This window comes from Grammomys surdaster, unplaced genomic scaffold (genome assembly GCF_004785775.1).
Source record: "Grammomys surdaster isolate TR1022 unplaced genomic scaffold, NIH_TR_1.0 142, whole genome shotgun sequence".
NCBI lineage: Eukaryota > Metazoa > Chordata > Mammalia > Rodentia > Muridae > Grammomys > Grammomys surdaster.
The window spans coordinates 3,212,828-3,230,614 of NW_021604600.1; the positions used below are offsets into that span (position 1 = coordinate 3,212,828).

The 17,787-nt window shown below is 46.4% G+C and overlaps 1 protein-coding gene across 1 annotated transcript in view; it reads right to left on the bottom strand.

Annotated features, from left to right (window-relative positions):
* Positions 1–7,032, bottom strand: part of Ern2 (endoplasmic reticulum to nucleus signaling 2) — a 16,048-nt gene extending 9,016 nt beyond the window's left edge. The window contains 8 exon segments of the mRNA XM_028764181.1: positions 721–985; positions 1,801–1,902; positions 2,198–2,305; positions 2,451–2,523; positions 3,692–3,764; positions 4,010–4,043; positions 4,678–4,783; positions 6,943–7,032. Coding sequence (XP_028620014.1) covers positions 721–985; positions 1,801–1,902; positions 2,198–2,305; positions 2,451–2,523; positions 3,692–3,764; positions 4,010–4,043; positions 4,678–4,783; positions 6,943–7,032 — 851 coding nt within the window.
* Positions 7,033–17,787: the final 10,755 nt, after the last annotated feature.

The window sequence follows — 17,787 nt, forward strand, 5'->3', positions numbered from 1 at the left end:
TCTCTCTCTCTCTCTCTCTCTCTCTCTCTCTCTCTCTCTCTCTCTCTGTGTGTGTGTGTGTGTGTGTGTGTGTGTGTGTGTGTGTTTGTGTGTGTATGTGAGAGGGGGGTGGTGAAGGGGAGGCAGCTCCAGCTGGTCTCAAACTCTCAGAGATCTACCTGTCACTGGCTCCAGGGGGCTGGGATTAAAGGTATCCACTACCATGCCAGCCCTGCAGTGTCATCTTTTTTTCTAAATTCATTCTGAGATATTTAGGAGGTCTCTTTACCCTTATTTCACTGTGTTGTGGTTGCCTTTTATATGTCTGCTCCCACACTAGACTCTGAGTTTCTAGTTGGCAGGAACACGAACTCTGCTGAACTCTCAGACCTAGTAAATGACTAGCATGCAATAAACACCCAGTTAGCTTTTGTGGAGCAAATGGAGCACATGGGCAATTTCTGACTTTTCTGGACTGTGTCTTGGAATGGCATAAGAAAGGGTAGCACTTAAAGTATTGAACAATCAGTTTGGTATAGCATCTACAGACCAAAGCAGGATGGGACCCAGAGGATCCTCCCAGAACTGAATCACTGCTAAATGTTGAATATCCAGGAGTCCTAGGGACACTTTCTTGACACCTAATTCAGCTGTATTGGTGGGTCGTTATGATTGGCTATTCCACTGGGGCTGTGACACCTCCAGAAACTCCCTCCCAGGGGTCGATAGATGGGCACTTACAAAAGCTGGGTATCTAAGGAAGAGAACTGGGTGACTGTGTCCTGGGAGCTGGAGGCAGGAAGACGGATGTGGCCCCAGCGGAGGACAAGGAAATGTAGGGTGTCCCGAGCCAGTGTAAGATGGGGCAGCTGGCGCAGACCATCTTGATGCCATGTGTAGATCCCTGTCACAGGCACTCCCAGGTCCTGTGTCCACAGCACAATTCCATTTCCTGGATCCACAGTGAGAAGCAGGCCCATCCCACAGGACGTCAGGTGGCTCATGTCTATCAAGAAAGACAGCTGGGGAGATGTCAGAGAGATCTCATGGACACATCAGAAAGCAGCTGAGGTGGGGGCTTATTCATGTGTGCAAAGGTCATGGAGGGTGCTGGGACACAGGAAGATCAACCTGAGTTTTTTCAAACAGAAAGGGATTGGTTGGGGCCCTCCAAAGTTAACTCATGTGTCTGTCTGGGTCATTTAAGATGAGAGGTCATTTGAGGGAGAGATTTTAGGATGCAGGTTGTCAATCACAGACATGGTCAGACTGGTGTTCATTAAGGTGGGTCAAGTGGAGTGGCTCAGAGGTCCTTTGGGAAGCACTTGGAATATGAAGGGGTCAGTTAGGAGCCTTGGCGGGGTCTGCCATGTGTCAGAGTTACCCCATGAGGAATGACAAAGTCAAGATTTGAGGGGTCAGTTAGGAGCACCTGGGAGGTTCCTCAGAGAGTTGAGCAGGACACGTATAATAGTGATACTGGGCCATTTGCCAGAGTCGACCACCATGCTGAGATCAGTTAGGACTTGATGGGATTGTGCAAGGTATTGGGGAGGTTGTCTGGGGATCCCTTAAAATGCAAGGAGTCACCTCGGGCTACCTGGCTGGGGTCATGTGGGGCATGGAGAAGTTCAGATGTATTGCTCAGGCTATGTGATCATCAGAGTCATCCCAGGTTATCTGTCATGTTGTATCATTTAGCATGTGAGGGGACAGCATATCAGTGAACCAATATGAGGTAGTACTTGGTCCTGATGTCACTCAGGGCTTCCCAGATTGGGGACTTTGCTCCAAGGTAAGGCTGAGAAAGGTGATACTCACATTTCCCAGGTGAGCCATCCATGGGGGGCGCTGAGTAGCGTCGGTAGGTTGTGTTCCAGCGCAGGGCTGGTGTCCGTGGGTCATGCATGGAGACTGTGTACTCTGTGTGTCACAAGCAAGGCTACCAGGAGGATGGTCATATGGCGCTTCCCAGACCTGACTTCAGAGACTGTCCCTCTTGTTGTAGGACTGGAGACTTCTCAAGCGTTTGAATTGTAGGCCTGATGACCAAGCTCACCACTACACCTCTAGCTCCTTGGTCAGTGCTCAGTAAAAATGTTTATTAATGATTGTCAGATTGACTGGCAAGCCTGAATTCAATTCAGATAGCAACTGTCAAGCCTGGACAAAGAAAAAGAGGGGGCTTCTTCACAGGTGTAGGGAACATCTGACTTACGTGTTCGGCCAATGTAGAGTTGAGGAGTAGAGAGGCCTTCTGTGGTCAGTGTCATCTGAGTCTCCCCTGTCTCAGGGTCCACCACAAACCAGGCATCCTGCTTCCGGCCTGTGGAGGAGGAAAGTGTGCCAACTTTCAAGGTGGTGTAGGAGGAGGTGTGCCCTTTTGTTCCTGGCCCAAGTTGGTCTGACAGGACCTAGGTCCCCCTTCTTACTAGCTGGATTTAGCTGCCACGGGCTGCAGAGATACTCACCTGTGTAGAAGACACCATCAGAGCTGCGACAGGGAGAGGCATGAACCAGCTCTGGGATGGTGAATGGCAGTTTCTGAGAGGGAAGAGGTCCAAGAATGTGTAAGAGAAGAAGCATGCACAGCATAGACTGTGCCACATTTTCCAATGGTCAGCCCAGAGAAACCTATTCACCAGGCACCTGTCTTTCCACTTCCTAGGAAGGGAAATTGGAGCTCAGAAAGGATGAATAAGTCACCTCATGGCACTCAGGTAGACCAACCTCAGAGCCAGCACCCTCAGTCACTTCCTATGAGCCTCTTAAAGAACTGCAGAAGATCCCACACTGTGTGCCAAGACTCCACACGATTCACTGATTCCACCTGATGAACTCCTTCAAATAAATAGACACACACACACACACATGTAAGGACACACAGAAGCACATACACACCACACATAAAAACAGACACACATAAATATATACACACATGCACATAAACATACAGACACACCCATACAGACCACTCACACCCACACTCACACAAGCTTTAAAATTCAGTGGTCACAAAAGACTCAGCAAGATTGAGGCACTGTTTGGACTCAGTGTTGGTGGTGAATGTGGCTCTACCCTCTGCTCTCTGCCCTCCTTTGCCCATTCTCTCTCTCTCTCTCTCTCTCTCTCTCTCTCTCTCTCTCTCTCTCTCTCTCTCTCTCTGTGTGTGTGTGTGTGTGTGTGTGTGTGTGTGTGTGTGTGTGTGTCAGATCCGAGTCTGTATTATGTAAGTGACTCTCCTGTATTCAGGCTTCCTATGGGTTTTAACAGGGGGGACAGGGCGAGATGAACAAACATAAACCACCAACTTTCAGAACTAGAGCCATCCAGCTGACTCGCCTACAAATAAGCAAACTCAGATTAGCAGAACTACCCAGATGCACCCAGACTAATTATGAGGGGGGTTTTGTTGTTGTTGTTTTATGTCTTTGAATTTGTGAGTGATATATTATCTGGCAAAAGCTAACCAGTACAGTTTTCACCTTAATGTCCCTAGAGTTCTGGAGATACCCTATGATATACCCAAAGCTCTGACATTCTGCTCTGTGGACACAGCCAGACTTGCCACTACAGACAACCCTTTACAGTGTTTAGAACCTTACCTTACGGCTTCAAAAGAAACCACTCAGACACACTGTCCTTTCACCAATTGGTTCTCTGCTGATGGATTCCTGCCCCAACCCATCCCAGGCGATGAGAAGAAACATACCATCAGCCCCTGTTGTTTCTGGGTTCCCAAGATGTACAGGCTGCCATCAGCTGGGTCAGAGAGAAAGGCCATTCTGTGGAGCAGAGAGGGACATAGGGAAGGCTAGGTGCATAGCCATGGTTTCGTGAAGGTTCTTTTCCCTACACCTTCTTACCTGGCAGAGCCCATCCTTGTGGGAGGCACCTTGGAGCAGCAGGAGTCCTTTCCACATCAGAGATCTTCCTAACTTCTAACATACTCCCATCTGCCCGGCCCCAAACCCTCACACAACTATGGCTCCCCAGTCACTCTTTCCATAAGAGGCCCCAGTTCACTTACTCTGTAACATACATTGGTCCCTGGATGATGGGGTCTGCAAGGAAAGACATGGAATCAGAGAATCTCTTTTCGACTCTGTTGTAAAGCATAGCTCAAACTCTCCAAGTGTTTACCCTGTGCCAGATGCAGAGCCTAGCAAGTGGCAAAGGCTTTGCATGTAGTCTCTGTCATTCTGCTTTGCCCAAGTTTGTGGTTTGGAGGCAAAGCCATTGAGCCTCAGAGAGCTGAAGTGATTTTCTCCAGTCCACACAGCTGGTAAGTGGTGAAGCTGCCTATGGACACTGCCTTGCTGGATCCTAGTGTGTGTGTGTGTGTGTGTGTGTAATGGTCAGAGACATCTTCCTCACTTGCTTTCCATCCTTTTCTTTGAGACAGAGTCTCCCACTGAACTAATTTGGCTAGGCTGGCTGGCTAGGAATCCCAAGAATCTTCCTGTCTCTGTCTTCCCAGGGCCGTGGTCCAGAAACACACTACTGTGGTTGTTTTGCTTTTGTTTTATGTGGGTGCTGTCAATCCAAACTCAGGTCCTTGTGCCTGTATGGCAAGCACTTTACCAACTGAGCCAGCTCTCAGCCCTTTAGGGTGCTTGTTCCTATCTTCAATGCCAAGGTGAATGCCCACTCCGTGCCACTGAGAGACCTAAGGAGACATAGATGTTCCTTCCTTACCGTCCTTCACGGTCCACTTCAAGTCCCCTGTCTGCTTGTTCAGTGCATGGAGACTTCCATCCAAGGTAGACACAAACAGAAGGCTCTCTGGCCTGACGGATTGGACCTAGAATGGGAAACAAAATCATTTCATCTGAGGGTTCCAGGATCTCCTTGCCTTTGCCCCAGGCAACAAGACTTTTCTGTTGGAAGAGACAGAAAGGGGAAGAAAAATGAACTTGATCTTATTGGGGGTTGGAGGGGTACAGAGAGAGCTGGGGAGCCAAGGGAACTTTGACTCTTACTTCCTCCCTTTCCTCCACATCTTTCTTTCTTCCAAAGTAGACCAAAGATGAGAATGTGTCATATGCATCGGTGTGCACATGTTTGTATACACACACACACACACACACACACGAGTGGAAGGCAGAAGCCAATATTGGGTATCTTCCTTCATTACTTTCCACCGTATCTTTTGAGACAGGCTCTGTAGCTGAACCCGGAGGTCATTCATTCAACCAGACTAGCCAGAGAGCTCCAGGAGTCTGCCTGTCACCCCACCCCAACCCCAACCCCTACCACCCAGCACTGTGGCTACATCCATGCCCAGGGTCATAGGCTATGTGGGTGCTGGTGGTTCAAACTTGAGTCATCATGGCTGAGTGGCAAACAAAAGGCCTTCCCTGATTCATGCAGCCTTCCTCTGGGATGGGAACTATGAGTATCCCCATTGCACAGGTCAGGGAGACTGAGGCACAGGGCAGTCAGAAATGGCACAAATGGGATGTAGAGTCTCCTCCAAGGTGTGGTTTCCTTCTCCTTAGTCAAATGTGGGTCCGTTTTTGGAGGACCCTTTCTGCTTCCCCAGACTGTCTCAGCTGCTTTTGGTGCCAAGCTCTGTAGTCCCCCTTATGGCTGCAGGAAGGAGGCCGGGTGCTATCTTACATCTGGCCCCAACTGAACACGCTAACCAGCTCTGGACCCTCCTTGAGCAAACAGGGTGAGGCTGAGCTCAGAGCAGGAACCCTAAGATCCGGGTGGCCTAGCCGCACCCCTGCCAGGGCCACATCCTGCTTCAGGACCCTCAGGTCTTGGGTGTAGCCAGTGGTATTTGCTGAAGAGTCAGGAGCCCATCATCTATCTCCTCTCTTTTGGGCCTCAGTCTTTCCATGTACAGCTTGATAGAGAGATGGGCCGGAGAAAAGGCTGCCTTCTGATTAGCTGTTCCAAAAAGAATTTTGTTTGGTCTTTACAGTGCTTAAAGCATTGCTTTTTAATTATCTTTGTGTTGTTGTTTTGTGAGACAAGGTCTCTTGGTGTAGCTCGGCTGCTGGCCATGTGGAGCAGACTGGCTTTGAACTGTTGGCAATTCTCCTGCTTCTGCCTCTAGAGTTTTGGGATTAGAGAAATTTAATACCATGTCCAGCATTTACAGATCTTTTTTGCTGTTGTTGTTGTTTTGTTTTTAAACACTAACTTTATTTTTTTTAAACTTTTTTATTTTTTGAGACAGAGGTTCTCTATGTAGTCCTGGATATCTTGGAACTTGTTACATAGACCAGGCTGGCCTCCAACTCATAGCTATCTGCCTGCCTCTGCCTTCCAAGGACTGGGATTAAAGGCTGAAATTTTTATTTTTAAAATTCAGATTTTTATTATCATTCTTATTTCTAGGTTTTCTAGAAATGTCAGATCTTGCTACATCAAGCTCCCATTATTCATTGACAACTATGATTATTCAGGCAACTAGCCTGGGCTAGAGAGGGGCTCCCAGGGTCTAATTCTATGCTGTCCCTTTAGCTGGAGGTGAGGGGCAGAGAAGGTGAAGAGACTGCAGGTGGAGTGGACGCTTAGAGCCCAGGGTGGGCAGAGAGAACGGATTCACTCCCAGCAGATGTCTAAGCGTGGGGAATAGTGGTCCAGACACACACAAACGGAAGGGGCATCACAAAGAGTCAGAGACTGAACCATGGCTTCAGCCAGTTTCTCATCAGAGGTCCCCGAAGCGGATCATCCTTTTCAAGAAAACTGGATCCTCAACAGGTTTTAGAGGCCTGACTTCAGGTCTACTGTCTCCTTCCCACGTGCCCCTCCCCCTCTTTCCCTGTTGCAGAAGAGGCTGAGAAGGTACGTCTCCCCAGTCAGGTTTTAAGAGGCATCTCCCTCCACAAGTTTATGAGGGGTTCACTCACTAGAGGTCTTTTTGGGCGACCTGAGCCCAAGGGATAGAGAGAGAGGCTTCCCTACTGACTGGCTACACCCCCAGTCCCCTGGCCCTGCGCTCACCTGTGGACCGAGTTTCCCCAGCAACGTCACAAGCTGCAGCAGGAATCCGAGGGGGGACCACAGTTGGAACCTCTGGACTGGTCTCGCCATAGCCTGTGGTCAACCACAAGGTCTCCAGCTCCCTCTCCTCCCTCAGTGCCTCAGGCAATAGCTGAGCTTTCTCCACCAGAGACTCCGCCCCCCTCCCCCGCTACAGAGCCAGCTGGCAGAGCAGTCTTAGGTGAAACCTTACCCTGTGGTGGCCCCCGCCCTTCCCATCACACCCACATTTCACCCAGTCCCCTCAGCCTTGGCACCAAATGTGGACAGTTTGAGCTTTCCTGGCAGGGATTTTTTACCAACTGAGGCTGACACTAGGTCTGCCTAGGAATGTGCTGACTCTTTTTTTTTTTTTAATATTTATTTTTTTAAAGATTTATCTATCTTATTTTACGGTGTGTTTTGCTTGGGTGTATCTCTGTGCATCATGTGTGTGCCTGGTGCCCAGGGAGGTCAGAAAACAGTGTTGAATCCTCTGGGACTGGAGTTAGGGATGACTAAAGTGCTGCCTGGTAGGTGCTGAGAATAGAACTCAGGTACCAGACAAGAGCAAGTGCCCTCAAGGCTGAGCCTTCTCTCCTGCCCCATGGCAAGGCTCAGGCTCAGAACTAGGACTAAAATTCACACATCTTACCTCAATGCTTGTGCTCTTTATTACTTTATTAATTCTTCACATGACTGACCTCTACTAAATTGTTATAAACTATGAGTTAACTGATGGACCCACTCATTTGTCCAACAGATATTTCACAGTCTATTAAGCTAGATGGCTGAGCAGGACAGACAAGGTCTTTGTCAAGCTTATAAATCCTCATGGTTAAGACACCAAAGCTGGGCAAGGTACTTCTTGGCTGCATAAAGAGTTTGAAGCCATCTTATTTATCTATTTTTTTTTTTCGAGACAGGGTTTCTCTGTGTAGCCCTTGCTGTCCTGGAACTCACTCTGTATAGACCAGGCTGGCCTCGAACTCAGAAATCCGCCTGCCTCTGCCTCCCAAGTGCTGGGATTAAAGGCGTGCGCCACCACTGCCCGTGAAGCCATCTTAGATGTCACAGGAGACCCTAACTGAAAAATAAGCAAGGACAAAGAAGCAACAGCAGCAGACATTACAGAATGGAAGGGTGTTCTGTATGGCTGTGATTACTTTAAAAATAAAGTATTTTTATTTTGCCTACATATGTATCAGTGGCAGAAGGATCAGAAGTTCCATGTTGCATAGTGAGTTCAAGGCTAGCCTGGGCTACGAGAGCTTCTGTTTTGAAAACAAAACAACAAAAGATGCCACTGGTCATCTTCTCTGCTCTTATTCCAGGGTGTGGAAATGTCAGCCCTGTTACCTCCTAAACCCTAAACACTGTTGCTCTGGCCCTTCTGCTCCAGATTACTGTACACCATGTCCCTCAAAGTCCTCTTCCTCCTGCCTGCAGCTACAATCCCATGCATCTTCTCCTTCCTTCCCCAAGTTTCAGGGAACAGGTCCCCTGAAGTAATAACTTCATGTGTATACATTAATATATATAATGAAAGCTATAGATGTACCCACCCACCCACACACATACATTTGAATAGCTTCAGTTATATATTCTGCCATGCAAGCACTAGGATCTGAGTTCAGATCCCCAGCACCTATGTAGAAAAGCCAGATGTAGCCCAGTACTGGGGATGCAAAGACAGTGGATCCCTGTTAACCCATCTGGTGATCTGTGAGACACCTTGTGGAGAAGTAATCAAGGGACACACCTTGACATTGACTTCTAGACTCTACATGCGTGCACAAACATGTGCACGTGTACACACACTCACATGCACACACACAAACATGTTTACACATACCACACAGTACAGACACATCATTGAAAGCTGTCTTTCATGTTACATGACCTGGAAGCTTGTGAGCGAGCTAGCTGGTACAGGTAGTGGGGAAAACAACAGAAAGATCCTATCTCAAATGAAGTAAAAGGCAAGGTCCCAGGCAACGTCCCCTGCAATGACTGTGATCGCCTTTCCCTTCCTAACTCTGTCTTTCTCCTTCTCTGTCAATCAATGTGTCTCTCATGGTCTCTCAGTTATCCACCAATCTACCTACCTATCTATTGTTCATCTATCATCTACCTATCTCTTAATCTGTTGAATGTTGCGCTAACAGAATGTCAGAAACTAAGTGTCTTAGTTACTGTTCTATCGCCGTGAAAAGACACAATGACAGTCTTATTTAGAGTTTCTCTTGTCCTGATGAAACACCATGACCAAAAAGCAAGGCGGGAGGAAAGGGTTTATTTGGCTTATACGTCCATATTGCTGTTCATCAAGGAAAGCCAGAGAGGAACTTAATTTAAGCAGGGTAGGCTCCTGGAGGCAGGAGTGGATGCAGAGGCCAGGGAGGGGTGCTGCTGACTGGCTTGCTCCCATGGCTTTGCACGGCTGCTTTCTTATAGAACCCAGGACCACCAGCCCAGGGATGGCCCCACCCTGCCCTATCAATCACTAATTAAGAAAATGCCTTACAGGCTTTCCTACAGCCTTATCTCATAGAGCCATTGTCTATTTATTTGTTTATTTATTTAATGTATGCGAGTACACTGCCTCTGCCTTCAGACACAGAAGAGGGCATCGGATCCCATTACAGATGGTTGTGAGCCACCATGTGGTTGCTGGGAATTGAACTCAGGACTTCTAGAAGAGTCTCCTGTGCTCTTAATCACTGAGCCATCTCTCCAGCCTGGAGCCATTTTTCTTAATTTGAGGTTCCTTCCTCTCAGATGATTTTAGCTTGTGTCAAGTTGACATAAAACTATCCAGCACGATGACCAAAGCAACTCTTATAAAAGAAAGGATTTAATTGTAATTACTTACAGTCTTAGAGAGTGGGCCCATGATCATCATGGCAGGAAGCAAACAGGCATGGTGCTGAAGCAGTAGCTGAGAGCTTTGTATACTGATTCACAGGCAGCTAGAGGGACGGGGCCTAGCGTGGTTTTTGAAACCTCAAAGCCTACCTCCAATGACATATCTCCTTCAATAAGGCCACACACACTAACCCTTCCCAAAGAGTTCTATGAACTGGGAACCAAGCCTTCAAATATATGAGCCTATAGGGGCCGTTTTCATTCAAACCACCACACTAGGTTACAAAACTAATAGGAGTCAGTGGTAGAGCACCTGCCTGGCATGCTCAAAGAGGTCATGAGCTAAATCTCCATGACCATAAGATGGGGGGAGGGGGGTGTGGAGGTAATGTACTCAACAAATTCTTGTCTCAGCCATTCTTTCAAACCTGGATTTATACCCGGAGTTCTTTGATAACACCAAAGCAGATATTTTCGCTTCTATTACTTTTTTCGTCTCTTCCCTGTAAGCAGCCTCTCTTGAACTTGAGAAAGGCTTTTCCCCTACAGGAGAAAAGGAGCTCCAGGGGATGAAAATGTGTTCATCTTTTAACTTTGGACTCTCAAGGATTACAGGCACAGGGGAAGAACAGGGAGAGGATGGCGGGACGGTAATGCAGGTGCTCAGATTACAGGACACAAACCCAGGAGTGGAGTTTGGATTGTTTTTTTTTTTTCTTCTAAATTTTATGACAATTTTAGAATACATATGACTTTATCATCACACACGTGCGAATCATTTACTCCAGTTCACTTGTAGTTCCCATGCTATGCAAGTCAAACCCACTACATAAGAAATATTTGTTTGTTTGAGACTGGGTGTCACTGTGTAGACCAGGCTGGCTTCAAACTCCCCGAGATCCACCTGCCTCTGCCTCCCAAGTGCTTGGATTAAAGGCGTGCGCCACCACGCCTGGAGAGAAATACTTCTAATGTCAGCACATTCAACACTACACAAATGCTCCGTGTAGACTATAAATCGGGACTCTGGCCGCATGTAGCTTGGCTTAGTTTCTAAGGTGACAAATTGCTTTTGCGATGAAGTTGCAACTCTTGGGAGGGTTGAGGGAGTGGGCTCTGCTCAGCGCAAAGCAACAAACAATCCCAAGATAGTATTTTTTTTAAGGCTTTCCCCCCTCAATGTGGCTGAGTGTTTGCTTGCACCACTAGCATGCAGTACCAGCAGGGGCCAGAAGAGGGTGCAGGATCCCTGGAACTGAGTTACAGTAAGGCCATGTAGGCCTGAGTTACAGCCACCATGTTGGCCCTAGGAATGGAGCCTAGGGCATCTGTAAGAGGAGTTTAAGCTCGTAACTTCTGAGCCCTCTCTCCAGCCCCACAGTAGGTGTTCCAATGCACATATGTGATGTATGTCTAAACCAGCAATGTCTGTTTCCTCATTTCTTCATATTCAGCAGTTTGGGCTCCTTCCTTCCTCATGGGTCTTCATCAAATATACGGCTGTGGTCGCCTTATCAGGCTCTGGAACCTCAGGGTGCACATTTTCTCCAGAGGTCTCACGCTTTGAGATAGTCAGGTTATCTCTGGTCACACAGAACCTTGGTTCGATCTGAAAACGCAGAGCCTGAGGCATGGATTCAAGTTCTAGTGACGCTGGGCAGTGGTGGCACACGCCTTTAATCCCAGCACTTGGGAGGCAGAGGCAGGCGGATTTCTGAGTTCGAGGCAAGCCTGGTCTACAGAGTGAGTTCCAGGACAGCCAGGGTTACACAGAGAAACCCTGTCTCGAAAAACCAAAAAACCAATAAATAAATAAATAAATAAATAAATAAATAAATAAAATAAAAAATCAAAAATCAAGTTCTACTGACACACAGAGAAGCACTCTCTAGAAGGGAGTAGGGAAGAACTCTCTTGAAGGCTATGAGGAAGGCTAGTGATGTCACCCCAGATGAACACAAAAGTTGGTTGCACTTTGTGACTGAGGACATGCCTTCTGTGCTTTTATGTTATTTATTCAGTCCTATGCAGGGCTGAGCAACATGGTCCTGACTGACCCGAGGCAACTAATTCTCTGAAGAAGTGGACTCCCATTAGCCCTTAGCCTACCTAGGTGGAGCTGGGGCCAGATACCACCCAGAAAGAGTCATTCAGGGCTATGATAAGCCTGGGCAATATAAGCTGATTACAGCGAGGATTCAAGCCAAGCAGATGCCAGTAAAGTGATATTCTGGTTGCTTTATATCATGTTGACACAGCTAGAGTCATCTGAGAGAAGAAACCTCAGTTGAGAAAATGCCTCCATAAGATCTGGCTGTAAGGCACTTTCTTAATTGTGATTGATGGGGGAGGGCAAGCCATAATGAGCAAGCCAGTTAGCAGTACCCCTCCATGGCCTCCAAATCAGCTCCTGCCTCCAGGTTCCTGCCCTGCTTGAGTTCCTGTCCTGACTTCCTTCAGCAAAGGATTGTTTCCTAGAAGGATAATCGGAATGAATAAGTCCTTTCCTCCCCAGGTTGCTTCTGGTCATGGAGTTTGATCACAGCAATAGAAATCTTAAAATGAGTGGCATGGAAGAGTAGGATAAGATGAACTCGAGGGTTAAAACCGAGCGAATGAAGAAGAATGGCAGGGTCACAGGTGATCTGACATCCATTTGACCTTGGTGTCTTCTTTTCTCCATCTCAGGCCTCTGACGCTGTGGTACTGCTGTTTTCACACACGGAACAAAAGATACACCTACATTAGCCACAACGAACTAAAAGTAGCTACATTAGAAGAAATACATAGATTCATCCTTCTTTAACACCATCCACGGTGCTTTGAGTGAGATTGACCCCACCCACCTGGAGCTGGACACGTGACCCAGGCGACCAATAAGAATACTCCTGCTCACTGAGCTCAGTGGTTGGTCCAAAGACAGTAACTCATTACCCTACCCCAGGCCATCAGGAATAGTCGCCAGTTTTCTGGATAATCTATCAGAAGAACACTACCCCTTTCGGTGTGAACCAGTTCTGGATGGCTTGTCAGGCCCCTGAGGCATCTGAGTTTCCTTGCCTGCCTCACCCCACCGTAAAGGGCCCCTGGGTGAACTGGGCTAGGCTGCGGCGCTAAGCAGCAAGGGACTCGGTTATAATCCTGTTGAGTTTGAATTTTATTTCTATCAGCCATTTGTCCCCTTAGGGAAAACTGTTTAACCTTTCTGCGCCCTAGTTTTCTCCTCAGTAAGACAAGGGTAACTCTATTCAGAGATTCAGAGAATTATATAAGACAACCTGAAATGACAGTCTCTGTGGGCTAGAAGTACACTGGGGATTTGAACTCAGATCCTCACGATTACATGGCAATCACTGTTACTCACTGAGCCATCATCTCCTTGCAACTATGTGAGCCCAGAGACAGCCTGGGGCAAGCCAGATGGGACTGAATTCCTTCCACTTGACACACAAAGGGAGCTTAAAATAAAAGTTAAACTTGTATCCAGTCTATGCATTTGTATGAAGTGATAAAGGCATGAGTTTAAGGGCTGGGGTGGCGCTCAGTGGTACTTGTAGAGCACGTATGAGGTGCTGGCCTGGGCACCACCCCAGCACTGCAACAAACAAATAAACCATAACCAATGTCATGGCCCTCTCTGCACCAGAGTGTGTGTCCTAAAGTGCTCCTAATACATACCTAGCCAAATATCTGCAGCCATAGATTCAAACAGCTGTGGAAAAGAGGGTGGTCATGTCCCCAGGAGCTGAAGACACAGGAGGTTGTGAGCCGCCTGATATGATGCTGAACTCAAGTCCTCCAGAAGAGTAGCAAGTGCTCTTAACCACTGGCCATCTCTCCAGATCCCTGAAAATACACCTCTGCTGAGCATGCTCAGACATTTGTCTTGTCATTCCTTAAACAACACAGTAAAATAGATGTTCACATATCACTTAAATTGTATTTTGTATTTGGTATTATATACAAACTAGAGGTGACTTAAGGTGTATGTGTATAGGCTTTATGCAAGTACTAAGCCATTTTTATTATTAACTTGAGCTTCTGTGGATGTTATTATCCCTGTCGATCTTGGAGTCAGTGTGTGGACACTGAGGGATGACTGTATATGTCAGTGGCATTTATTTATTTATTTATTTATTTATTTATTTATTTATTTTTGAGACAGGGTTTCTCTGTGTAGCCTTGGCTGTCCTGGAACTCACTCTGTAGACCAGGCTGGCCTGAAACTCAGAAATCTACCTGCCTCTGCCTCCCAAGTGCTGGAATTAAAGGCATGTGCCACCACTGCGTGGCTCATCAGTGGCTTTTAAAATGGAAATAATATTAGAATCATAAGTGCAATAAAGAGAACATGCTTAGGAATAAGTTTAGTTAGAAAGGCACAGGATTTATATGAAGAAGACTGTAAACATTTATGAAGGACTTAAACTACGAACAAGTGGAAAGATTAACTTCCCAGTGTAGGGAGGCAGCATAACTAAAGCCTCAATTCTCACCAAGTTAAAATAGCAGTATGATCACATTTCTTAGGAAACTACATTTTTAGAGCTAATGATCCCTGGAAACAGTAAACGATTCCTGGGTGTGGTGGTATATGCCTTTAGTCCCAGCACTTGTGAACAAAAGTGAATTCCAGGCAAGACTGGTCTACATAGTGAGTTCCAGACCAGAGGGCCTTGTCTCATTAGGTATCACAGCATAGGGTGAAGCCACAATATTGCTATAATTTTAGCATACATACTGTGCTCGGACGACTAGATAAATACTTATGCTTGCCTAGGAAGTGTCCTAAAATGAAGCTTATGTGTTGAAGAATTGTTCCCCACCATCAGAGATTGGGTTCTGAGGGTTTTGCTCTAGTGAAGATATTAACCCATTGATGTGTTTGTATTGTATGGTGATACTGGGAAATAGTGGAGACTAGGAGGTGGAAGTAGTTGGAGGAAGTTGGACACTGGAGGTGTGCTCTTGTCCCTCCCCATCTCTTTCTGCTTCCTGGTTGCCATGAGGTGAGCAGCCTTCCTTGACCATGCCCTTCTGACATGACATTCTACCCTGCCACAGTCCTTAAAGTAGTAAAGCCAGCTAAGTGTGAATGGAAGCTTCTGATGATGAGCCTACTTCCTTCCTCCCTGTCTTAGTATCTTTACCTGTCATTGTGATAAAGCACCCTGGCAAAAGGGACTTGGGGCAGGGGAAAGAAAGGGTTTACTCTGGCTCACAGTTCCAAGTTCCAGTCCATATTGTGGGGAAATTGTAGTGACAGGAGCTTGAGACAGTTGGTTACATTATACCTATAGTCAAAAGAAAAAAGAAAAAGAAAAAAAAAGAAAAGAAGAGAAAAGAAAAAGAAAAAAGAAACTGAAAACAAGGAATCCATGCATCCTTGTGCTCAACTTGCTTTCGCCACTTGTACATAGCTCATCACCTACACAGGGGATGATGCCACCCACAGTGGGCAAGCCCTCTAACCTCAGTTAATGCAATTGAGGTAATTCCCCATACACACATATATTTGCTATCTTACATAGCAAATTGCTGGCTGACTGATGAGACTGATGATGGGGTGACTCCAGGACTCCAGCAGTTTCCACAGTAGTTCATCACTGAGAAATTGAATGAGAGAGAGAGAGAGAGAGAGAGAGAGAGAGAGAGAGAGAGAGAGAGGTATGTGGTAGGGTGGCAGGGGGTGGTGTGTAGTTCAGTTGGTAGAGTGCTTGCTTAGCATGCATGCATGAATCCCTGGGGTTCAACCTCAGTACCTCATGAAACGGAGCATGGTGGTGCATGTTTGTAGATCCCAGTAAGTACTAGGGAAGAACAACCAGAAGGACCAGGAGTTACCCTTGGCTGGGCTACATGAAAGCTGGCATCAAAAAGAAAAACAGAATAGAACATATAGGAGGGAGAGAGGGAAGAGAGAATGAAAGGAAGGAGGAGGAGGGAGAGGAGGAGGAGGAAAGAAAGTGTATGAGGGAAGGGATTGAGGAAAATATGGAATGGAATGTGTTGGCTTACCATTTGAGTGCTTGTAGTAGGCTATGTGGTGTCTACTACAAGAATGAAGAGCAAAACCAACAGAAAAGAAAGCCACAGTGATACAAAAATAGAAAATAAAATTGGGTGTAGTAGGACATGCATTTCATCACAGCACTTGAAAGCCTGAGGCAGGAGGATTGTAAGTTAAAGCCCTGCCTAATGACATAGTGAGACCTTTCTTGTAAAAGTAACTTTTATTTGCCTGAAGCAATTGTTGTCTTGAAAGCTTGCTGCCTCTGTCTGCTAACCTAGGCCTAGTCCTAGAAGCTTCTAGCCTCTGTACAATCTAATCTAGGCCTAGAGTGTTTCCAGCCTCTGAGACTTGCATCTGAATAAGTTCACTCTTTCTAGTTATTTCTGAACTCTTGCTGGCTGGTTCAGCTCAACTGTTCTGGTTCGAACTCTTCTCCAAGCTGACTGATTCAATCTGTCTTCTCTGGACTTCCCCTGAATTGCTCTGCTTGGCTTCAAACAAACTCTGGCAATCTGTTCTAATCTTCTGGCTCCTTCTCATTCTCTGGCTCATTCTGTCTTTACCTGTGTCTGGCTTGTTCTCTCTTCAACCTGTCTTTGTAACACTCTCCCAGTAAAACTGCCTCTCTCTCCTTCCTCCCCTCTCTCTGCACTGCTCTCTTTCCCCTCTCCTCTTGTGAGAGGTGTATCCTAGTCTGTCAAATCTTTCTCTGATTTGTCACTTTGTCTGCCGCTCAAGTAGATGTCACTTTCAAACGCAGCTGCTTCCTTCTACAAACTAACTTTACCTTCATTGTTTGGGGTTAACAGTGTGTTCTAAGAGCATGTCTGTATTCGAGCCAGAGGGATTAAAGGTGTGTGCTAAAGGCTGAGCCACACCAGAACACAATCCTGGGGTTTACAGTATGATCCAATATTCTGCAACACTGTCTCAAAAAACCAACTCGACTAATCAAGTAAAGAAATAGAAGATACTTTCCTTATACATCTTTTTAATATACATAAAAGTATGCACTTATGTGTACAGTTGTGTATTGATGTGTGGCTGTGCTCCTGACGATTGAAGGAGCTGTTTGCTGACACTGTTAATGTCCAGTATTATAATTCGGAGGTCTTTTACCTCAGAGCTTCATGTTTTGGACTTAGTGTCCGGATGATGATGTTGGGAGTGATGAGCCTTTAAGAAGTGGGGCCAAGTGGTAAGTCTTTACGTCATTTGGGAGAGTGAACCAGGAAGGGATTGTGGGACTCCAGTATCTGGCTTTGTGTTTTGAGGTGTGATCCTTTCTCTTGGCTACACCCCACCATTTATTGTAGACTCCTGATAGAGCCTCATAGTGTGTGACCTCCAATACTGTGAGTTAAGAAAAAACACCCTTTCTTTAAAAAAAAATTATAACTATATTTATTTGTTTACTTGTATGTGTGTGATCCTATGCACCATGGCACACGTGTGGAGGTCAGAGGACAATTTTCAGGAGTTGCTTCTCTCCTTTCACCGTGTAGGTCCTGAGGATTGAACTTAGGTCATCGGATCTTCCGCCGTGTTACTGGCTCTACACCTGTTTTTCTTTTTTGTTTGCTGTTGTTGCTGGGGTTTTTTGTTTCTTTTTTTCTTTTTTTTTTTTTGTTCCAGCCAGCCTTAGGTATTTTAGACAGTGACAACAACAACAAAAATAGAGAAATACATTGTTCTAGTTTGGTTTCTGTTGCTGTGGTAAACTGCATGGCCAAAAGCGGCTTGGGGAAGAAAGGGCATATTTGGCCTTACTAGTTATAGTTCAAGGGAAGCTTAGGCAGGAAGCTGGAGGCAGGACCGGAAGCTGAAGCCATGGAGAAATGCTGCTCACCAGTTTGCTTTCTTACACAGTCCAGAGCCATCAACCCAGAGGTGGCACTACCCACAATGTGCGGGGCCCTCTCATATCAATCATTAATCAAGAAAAA